The following is a 10,195-nucleotide window of genomic DNA, read 5'->3' on the forward strand; positions in this document are numbered from 1 at the left end:
CTTTAACCTACTCGTGTATTTTATAACAACTATTTATTACAATAAAACCTGCTTTATTTCTTGGATATATTATTTAGCAAAATCATTTTGAATTACGCTACCATAAAAATCTTTTTTTACACAACATTCTCATTATATGTCATTGAAATTCCACTTCTTTAAATTGATATGTTTTAAGGAAGCAATCAATCAAATTAAACAAAGTAACATGTATATTATTCGATTTAATATGACATACAAAGGGTTCCGAGATTGAATCATATGATTACAAAAAAAAAGTATTTTTCCGACGATGCCCTTGTCTCTTTCAGAAAAAATAAACAGTCCGAATTTTAGTTTTTTTTATATTGACCATATTTTATTTTGTTTCAACACTAGGTAACTTTTTTGCATATATTAACCCAACATAAATTTATCACACACACACTTGTGAATTTTTCATTAAAAGCAAAAAGCAATTTTCACACGTTGCTTACTACTGTTAGACTTTTCCAGGGAGATCACAACCGGCACACTGCTATTATTGCCTGCGGCGTCATTGGTCGCTTGCACGTCCATTGAATGACCTGAAGGAACCCACGCTCTGAATAAAGCTGCTTGCTATAAAATTCATACGTTATGATTATATCTTTTTTACTGGTTATTTCTTATTTTAAAGCATGAATCTGTTTTGTTGGTCTTATTCTAAAAAGATTATTTTAAAGTAAAATATAAAATATTTTAAAGTAATATACGAGGTTTGTGTTTTTAACAACAGACTATGATAAAAAAAATTAAGGCTGTCTGATTCAATTGTTTGATATTTTGTGTTTAGAAATCTTTTCAAAAAACATTATTTTGTTTTGTGCTGTGTTTTGACTCACAGCTAATTCTATCTTTCAAACAATGCCCTTGATTTTGATTTTATAATGATAATTATCAACTTAAAATGTTAAAGAAAATCAGCAAATACCATTGCCAATTTTAAAACTGTCATTCAAATTAGTAAAAAAAAAAACCTCTTCCCATACTTTCACGCCCTATGAATAAAATAAATAACCTCAGACATAAAAACAACCAAATCGACCAAGTTTATTGAACAAGGGCATTAAAATTACATTTCACACTGCTTTCAAATGAAAAACATGTAATTTAATTTCTGAAATTCATTCTTTGTTACCGTAACGTAAGAAGAAACAATCGTTGAAATCATATATGAGATCGATAAAATACATCCTAAAGTTATGTAAATGCAGAGCTTTATCTTAAAAATTTAGATGAGAATTTCTCAAAAACATGTGTGCAACTGATTGCTGTCAAATTAGAATAAAAGGTACACAAAATTAATGCTTTCATATTGAAAATGTTAATGGTATAAGCATTGATAGAATAGAATTCCCAAAAGATATTTATTACATTTGAAAATTCATCTGATAAGATCTTTTAAAGGTTTATCATAATTAATTGGACATCATTCTAAATTTCTAAATTTGCCTAAAAAAGAATATTAGCTGCTTCAGTCTTGAAGTATACTAAAATACAGATCTGATATCAAAATGAATATATTCTAGTTAATATAGAATAAACACCAATTTATTATATCAAAATGATTAATACAGAATTTTGATGTTCAATGTTAAGAAATATTGTTTTGGTTTCTTTCAGTCGCATATAAACTGAAATGTACCACATGACTTCTAAAGCAAACAAAAACAAGCAACATGCTTCAATTATGCAGAATTAAAACTGTATTAACCATCGTTATTTATGACCTTTAGATAATATACATTATTTTATTCAGACAAACAAAATAATATACATTATTTGTTTGTCTAAAAAAGAGAGTATGTTCCATCATTATTTCTAATATCATAACGTTTTGTCAAAGTAGCTAATCTTTGATTTGTAATACGAATTGTGTAATATCATGCAATATGAAATAATATGCAGTATCAGTCACTGGTATGATTACTTTTGATTAAAATAAGGATTATTATAAAATTAATACCACTACTGTTGTAGTTGTAGATATCTACGAATCTTGCACCTACACATGTATCAGAAAAAATATACTATTGTAAAAATATTACAGATTGGCTTAGTCATAGTACATTACATGTAACTGTACAAAAAATATGATTATAACTTCAGAAAAATATATTTGATTCTTGAGGTGCAAAAGATATAAACTATTGCTTTTTATTTGCTTTTGTCGTAATTGCACTTAATCTGATAATCTGTACGTAATGCTTCAAAAGATAAGATTAATACGTATAAATATAGAACACTTAGTATTTATTTCATCTAGGGGTTTGTGAAAAACAGAAATAGTTTGCACAACAATTCGAACAAAAAAGAAAGAGAAAAAACACTTTAATATTGCAGTCAAGCACATTTTACTTTTCAATGTCAGACACACATATTTTTTTATTTTAAAAATATGCTTTTTGTTTTAAGTGTTTGGCCTTCACTTCAAAATTAATTGGATGTATCCACTCAAGTGATGGATATATAAGACCAGCTCTGACTTGTTAAATTTGTCCGTTACCAGAAGATCGTCTGTGTGAGAGAATCCTGAGGTACAACTTTGACGATGAACTCCCTGATTGTTTTTGGTTTGGCTGCTCTAGCCGGTAAGTCCACATCTTATTTTACAGTAATTATCAATCGCTACTTCTACAAATTGATCATAAATCCATGTCTTATATGGGGAGCTTAAACATCGGCATAAATATATAATATGCAAATAAAAATTTGCAACCTGTTAAAGATAAAATAATATGCTCGATTGTTTTTCTAAACTAAACTTTTTATAATATGTAATTGAAGATGGGATTTTGATTCTAAAATTGTTTTTAAATCTGCACACATCAATTTTATGTTTAAATTTTGTTGATGAAAATGTTTTGCTATTTCAAAATATAAATAAAACAAAACAATAAGCAAATGTGGTTTTTCTATGCAAATGAAGCCAAAACTTAGAATTAAGAAGTAATATTAAGAACCATTAAACAAGCACTGATTTATCTTTAAAGAATAACTCATAGAATAATTATTAATCTATAGTCATTGCACTGTCTTATGGGATTTGTTTTTTGATTATTCAAAACTTGAAACAATACATGACATATTGTAAAGGTTATTGTAAAGAAATAAAATGGCAGATAAATGACAGATTAGAATGTACATGATTTTACTAACTAAATATTTTCTTAATTATTGTCTGGTATAACTCTCTCACACATCGTATATGACGTACCGTTTCAAAATTGATATTTGTCTATCAATCATTACATTTTAATATCGTAAGATAAAAAACAAAACAAACTAGAACTTTTTTTGTTTTCAACAAAAAGTAAGGGCTTTTCGACATCCCCTTTCCCTTTTTTGATTGAAAATGTCAGGTAAAATCGTGTTGTTTTTTTTTTATTTACAAATTTTTCACCGCCTTGGCATAATCACTTGCCTAAATATAATCTTATAGGTAATGCAATGTCACTAAAAAGATAAACTTCAGAACTTTAAACTTAAATATTTATTTTCTAAAAGAATACTTCCAAAAAATCATAAAAAGTAAGTATTCATTTCTCGAATAGAAAAACTTGGTATACCTAGATTATATCTGTTCTACATTCATTAAGCAAAGCGAGTTAACTCTTTCTAAATCATTTTTTCAACTTTTAAAAAGTTGCAATATTCACGCCCATAAAACTCTTATAAGAAGTAAAAAAGTGACCCTACTGACCATAATTTTTTTATTATTCCCATTCCTCATTTAACAAATTTGGTGGTTCTTTCCATTTTTACCTTTCTCATCCCCCCTTTTTTCATATTTTGAAGTCTACTATCTTGAAAACAGTAAGAGAAAGTTGTTGCTTACGATTTTGTATATCATACTATGAAATATCTAAATCCAAAATTTCTTGGTTTATAATCAGAAAATGAAAAAGATGCAAGGGTCTTTTTAGTATTTTGTATTTTGCATGTGTAAACCAGAAGTACATAGATCTGAAGTCCATAAAGGGAAATACGGTAGAACTAAACGGTTGTTAAAAGAATTTAGCATTAAATTTTTATTTTAAGGTTCCGTTATCAAAACATCGCCGACGAAACTTTGTCGAGAAGAATAATAATAATTAAACAGAACGAAAACAATAGGTCTTTTCGACCGAAAATGAGAGAGATGACTGTTGTAGAAAATAATCCCACTTTGTTTCTGTTAACTAACACTATCATGATTTTGCATTCAAAAGTTTATAGCAATTACGTTTGGTTGGATTTTTTAGGTTTTGTGTCTGCCACTGCTAGAAATGAAGCCAATGTGAACATTTATCTTCACCTTTCTGATGATGGAGATTCCAACTACGAAAACAGTAAGATCACTTTTACTTTTTGAACTAAACATTTATTTTTCAAGTTTGTGCATAATGAATATTGCTCTTTTTTACAAATCGTGTCACGTTCTCTCCCTTTAGTTTTTTGTTTCAAATATTTGATTGACAAACGACAGTAACATTCCTTTTTATATTATCGTCGTCATATGACAATCCACTCTTCAATGAAATTGGACCTGTCTTAATGGTGCCTTTATATACATATCATACATTTTAGCCATGCATTATGCTCAATGCGAGATGGAACCAAACCACTTCATGCCAGGCAACCTCCACCATAGGGTCCATGGAAGCATCGAAATGCATCAACGGGTATGCTGCGTTTTCTTTACTGTGTATAATTCAAATTATGTAAAATAATTATGTAAAATAGCAAGGTTTTTCCGTCGCCTTATGTGTCAGTTAAACAGCACTAAAACAATTTATGCAGAGTGACCGTACTAGCACCAGTACAATTCAAAGTAAATGAATGAACATTTTTGTAGGGAGACGGACCTTTGGAAATGAGCTTCTGTCTGTCCGGATTCAACGTCAGTGAAGACTTTGCTGATCACAACCACGGACTTCAGATCCACGAGTACGGAGATATGGAACATGGCTGTGACACCATTGGAGAACTGTACCATAATGAGCACGCCCCCAACCACGAGTAAGTCGGTTTCAAATTTGTGATTTCATCTCAAGATGAGTACTATTTCATAAGTTTAGAAACAAAACTCATAATGTATAATTTGTAAATAATACATATACTGTAAAAAAAAAACACAAGAAATTAAATAGAAATGCCGATATTTTTTTCTCAAAAGGCCTGAAAACTGTTTGAAAAATTAAAAAAAAGAATATGTTGTCTTTTAACATTTACAAAACAAGATATGTTTCATTTAATTTTAAAAAGTGCACAGTAAACTTTTATTATCCTAAATTTTGTATCAAAGTGAGCAGATAACAATGACATTTTTTGACATGACATAATTTTTAGTTTAATTCAACTCATCCAATTTTTCTTGAGTACCAAATGCCAATACTCAGGCTTCAGATAGATGCATCTCATCGAAATTAATATTGCCAAACTGAGTTAATGAACCAGTTATAATATTTCTACAATTAAATTAGAAGCTTGCAGAAACACCATGATTTTCAATATTTATTATTTGGTTAAAATAAATAACTGTAACAAATGTTTCATGTAAAAATGGATGATAATCGTTTTCTGAAGAAAGAAGATGTATATTTATAAAATATTCCTGTTTTTATATTATCAGTAACCCCGGTGACCTCGGAGATCTCCATGACGACGACCACGGAAATGTGAATGCTACCAGGACTTTCGATTGGCTCACCATCGGACATACAGACGGAATTCTTGGCCGATCATTGGCTGTGAGTACATCATAAAGATTTGATTTAATTCATTACCATTACATGTGCAAAGTTTATGTTATGTAATGTGATATTCATATTTTTTTTTAATTTTGAAGTTCGGAAGTTTTTCTTTGTTTATCTCACAAAATTTTTTAAGCTATCATTGTTAGAAATGCACAAAATGACTGTATTTTACATAATCATAAATACTTTTTATCTGTGCAGATTCTCCAGGGAGACCACACCTCTCACACCGCTATCATCGCTTGCTGCGTCATTGGTCGCTCTCATGCCCACTAGATGATCATAACGGACCATTCTAAATAAAAGATTATCATTTATATCGAACTTCAGTAGAAATAAAAACTTACAAAAAAAAATTCAAACATTGTTTATTGTTATAAAAAGGTTTACTTATCCCTAGACTTGGAATAATACAAGAATCGTATGTTAGATTGAAACAGGATTTTATATAATCAAGTGACATACATTTGTATATGTTCGTGTCACAAAATCCATGATTGGATCAAGTAAATATATTCTAAAAACATTGTAAATTATACGGCAAAAGTGCATAATTTACAAGGAGACGCTTATTAATACAATGTTTTCAAATTTAAGATATATGAACCGAAAAAATGTTTGCTTCTCCTTCCCTTGTTAATGGGTAGTTCGATGGGTGATAATAAGACATCAAGGTATGCATTATTAATAAATCCCAGACCCAAAATAAACGGTCTCTAAGCTTAAATCAGAAATCAATATTGTACCTATATAAAGACACAATATCCATTAATGTGAAATGAAAAATACAATCATCAAGATGGATATCAACATCAATTCTTTGTTTAGACTTAAAACATAAGGCCACGCACTATGATAGAAGTAAAGCGTAACTTCTGATATGAAAGAGTGTACCATATGAAGACTCTTTGTTGGTATATTTAAACGATGTGAAAGCATTTACTTGCTGCCAAAATGACATAGAGTACCATCATGTTAAAAACTGGTGTGCTCTCTAAATGTGTGATGATTTCATCATGGCATTGATTCAATATTATAAGCAAGTAGTCCATATATTTGGGTTGTTATTTTCAATTTCGAATTTAACCTTTTGACCATATGAAATATGTACATACACTTTTAGAACGTGCTCTTTTCATCTTTATTTCTTTACGAAATGATGTGCCAATAATTTTTCAATTCCTCCCCATTTATGCTAACTGTTTTCAAAATAAGCATAGATCGATATGGACTTGGCGTGATTATCACTTCATCTTGGCCAAAAGAAAAAACTAACCAACCGATTGATGGCAGTTTACACTGAATGTGGTGTGTACTTGCAATAAGTTGCGTATATTTGACCCACCTCTAAATTGATTGCAGGAAGCAAAGATCACTGTGACGTCACCCATCATTTTTTGTGTTTACATATTTTGACATAATATGAAAGAATGAAAGCGTGTAGTATATCTTTGAGCATTGACAGAAGTTTGTGCGATACTCAAAATGTGTCTCAATATACTTTTTAAAAAAGTGTTTTTGTGTTTGAAAATTGAAATACAAGCTTTGATTTTGAGTTTCTGGTTCAGCAAAGAGTCATATGCATTACCTATGTCAATAATATGGAGAAACAGATTCATTGCTAATTAAAACACTGCTGATCTGTAAAGGAACACAATTGCTCTATGCCAGTTGACAGAAAAAACCCAACACAAACAAAACAAACAAGTAGACTAAATGTTTTCGAACAAAAAGATGTCTTTCTAAACTAATATTTTTAATAACTTACAAGATCGCTCAATAAGGTATACAAAAAATATAACACCTGTGATATGAGGTGTTCTAGAAAATGAGAAAAAACCACAAGTTTATAAATGAGTTTTTAAGAGATTTTGTAATTTCAAGCCTTTGCTTGAAGGATTTCCTGTGATTTTTCGTGAATGACTTTTGAATTACTGGAGAAGCACATATTTTCGTTGTTTCGTTAAATTATACTGGCAACGAAAATAACGAAATTCAATCCTTAATGAATATTTCTGCTTCTATACAACTCTTCTGATTTTCCCCAATTACTCTGAACAAAAATGATGTGCTAGTTAGTTAAATATTCTTTACATAGGCTTATAAATAGAAAACCTAACAATATAAGTGAGTGCTATAGAGGCTAGCTGTCTTTGTACATTATAATTGGTTGAATGTAAAAGCAATTTTCACTTGAGTAGCCTCAGGACTTGATGTGATATCTGGCTGACCAAACTGATTACCTTATTTCGCAATCAAGCAAGCTAATAAAAACTTTACAAGAATTCTGTATTTCTAAAGATTATAAATTCATTAAATTAACATATTTCAAAAGGACCTTGACCTTTGATCTTTATGTCATTTTATTCGGCCAAGGCAGACGCTTCCATCCCAAGTAGTCCGAAGTTTCTGTGATAAAAAATAAAGAAGTTGGAAGTGATTTAGTGATTTTATAGATATTATAACACTTTCAGGGGCAATAACTACTGAAAGGGGCTTCAGATGCTTTCAAAATGAATAAATTTATCTAAGAGTAATGAAGACATTGATAAAAGTTTCAAGTCTCTATTTCTTATGGTTTAAGAGAAAAAGCGATAACAATCACTTCATTCTCAAAGGGCAATAACCCTGTAAGTTCTGGGGTTTTTTTAACGATGGTCAATTGGTACTATAACTTTTGATGACCAATTACATAAAGTTTAAATTGTTTGGATAACCCTGATAACTGTAAGGTCACCCCGAGCTGAATAAAAAAAATAAAAAAACAAAGAAAACTAGTAGATTAAATATTCTCGAACACTTAGAGGTCTTTTCACCTCATTATTTTTATGTTTTGTTTCAGTATAATCAATAAAACATTTTCTCTGAATCATTTAAAAAAAAAAGTCCAAAAACTTTTATCTTTGATCTTGATGTCATATTGACTGGTAAAGGTCAACATATCAATTTGAAGTGGCCTGATGGCCCTACAATGTAAGATAACAAATGTGTAGGTGTTTTTTTAACAACATTAATAAACTTTAAGTGGCGATAATTGCAAGAAGAAGGTCTCAGTCCCTTTCGATATGGATAGATTCAAGGAGCCCCTAAATGTACTGAATACATAAGCTAAAGCGATAACACGCATTTTGTACAATAAGGGCATTAACTCTATAATTGTTTCAAGGAAGGGGCTGAGGGGGTATATTTTGAAATGTCTCAAGAAGTCCTACTATATGGAATGGATATCTTTAATATCCCCAATATACAAAATCAATTTGATACTTTATTTGTACTGGATTCCAAAGCTTCACAAAAGTCCTTATAAACAGAGATATATATCAGGATCCAGTAAATGTTCTACCAAACCTCTCTCTTTACTCCTTACTTAAATAAAATTCTTACAGTAGTGAAGGAGAAACTTCAAGAGTACTGCACAAAATATACTCTCGAAGTGGTGGGAATCAGATTAGGAAATTAAAAAACTCTAAAGAATTATTAGAAAACTTTGAGGTCACAAAATCTTACCAAAATCAATAGCATCAAAACGTACGATTTTTCAACGCTTTTTACAACAATTCCCCAAATCATCGATATCATTGATATCATCGACAGTTGTTTCTTCAATAAAAATGGAAGTCGTAAAAATGCTTACTTTGTCATTGGAAATCTTAAAAATTATTTTGTTAAAAGCATTCTGATTGCATACAGAATAACTCTGAAGTTGACATTAAAAAGATGCTTGAGTTTCTGATAGACAACATCTATGTAGTTTTTGGAAATCAAGTCTTCCAACAATCTGTTTGAATTCCAATGGGTACCAATTGTGCCGCATTGTTAGCAGATCTATTTTTGTATTCATATGAAGCAGAATCTATTCAAAAACATGTATTTGAGAAAATAAATAACTCGCTGTGGCCTTCAACTCAACCTTCAGGTATATCGACGAGGTTTATCAATTAACAATTGTTATTTCCATACGTACATCGACTCGATATATCCCAGTGAACTTGAAATTAAAGATACCACAGAGTCTGCGTCATCTGTTTCATATTTGGAGAGTTTACTTGAATTGGACAGTGATTGTTGCCTAACAACAAAACTTTATGATAAACGCGATGACTTAAGTTTTTCAATAGTCAACTTTCCTTACTTATGTAGCAATATACCTTCATCATCTGCATATGGTATTTTTGTCTCTTTGTTGATTCGATCCGCAAGGGCTTGCTCTTCGCATGAACAGTTTCAAAGATGAAGCAAGCTACTGACAAACAAGTTGATAAAACAGGACTATCAACAGTTTCGCTTGAAGTCATCTTTTCGTAAGTTCTATGGTCGATACAACGACCTTGTTAGCAAATACAATCTTCCACTGAGTCGCATGCTGACTGACGTTTTTCGCACTAATTGTTACACAATATTTTATCATCTAATTGGCTACATACTTTTCCGATTTT

At 30.3% G+C, this 10,195-nt stretch overlaps 1 protein-coding gene across 1 annotated transcript; it reads left to right on the plus strand.

Moving 5' to 3' along the window:
* The first annotated feature begins 2,455 nt into the window (after nucleotides 1-2,455).
* LOC128163248 (superoxide dismutase [Cu-Zn]-like) lies at nucleotides 2,456-6,121 on the plus strand. The gene is made up of 6 exons (XM_052826789.1): nucleotides 2,456-2,612; nucleotides 4,266-4,352; nucleotides 4,591-4,685; nucleotides 4,859-5,022; nucleotides 5,636-5,753; nucleotides 5,961-6,121. Exons 1-6 carry the CDS (start codon nucleotides 2,573-2,575, stop codon nucleotides 6,033-6,035), a joined length of 579 nt encoding a protein of 192 aa, XP_052682749.1. The 5' UTR covers nucleotides 2,456-2,572; the 3' UTR covers nucleotides 6,036-6,121.
* The last annotated feature ends 4,074 nt before the right edge of the window (nucleotides 6,122-10,195 follow it).

The sequence above is a fragment of the Crassostrea angulata genome, chromosome 9, assembly GCF_025612915.1.
Source record: "Crassostrea angulata isolate pt1a10 chromosome 9, ASM2561291v2, whole genome shotgun sequence".
NCBI classification, from domain to species: domain Eukaryota; kingdom Metazoa; phylum Mollusca; class Bivalvia; order Ostreida; family Ostreidae; genus Magallana; species Magallana angulata.

Bases quoted from the DNA above. Each gene is read 5' to 3' on its own strand.
- LOC128163248 (XM_052826789.1), top strand. From the start codon at position 2,573: ATGAACTCCCTGATTGTTTTTGGTTTGGCTGCTCTAGCCG. The intron at 4,686-4,858 runs GTATGCTGCGTT...ACATTTTTGTAG, and splicing joins GCATCGAAATGCATCAACGG to GGAGACGGACCTTTGGAAAT. The intron at 5,023-5,635 runs GTAAGTCGGTTT...TTATATTATCAG, and splicing joins GAGCACGCCCCCAACCACGA to TAACCCCGGTGACCTCGGAG.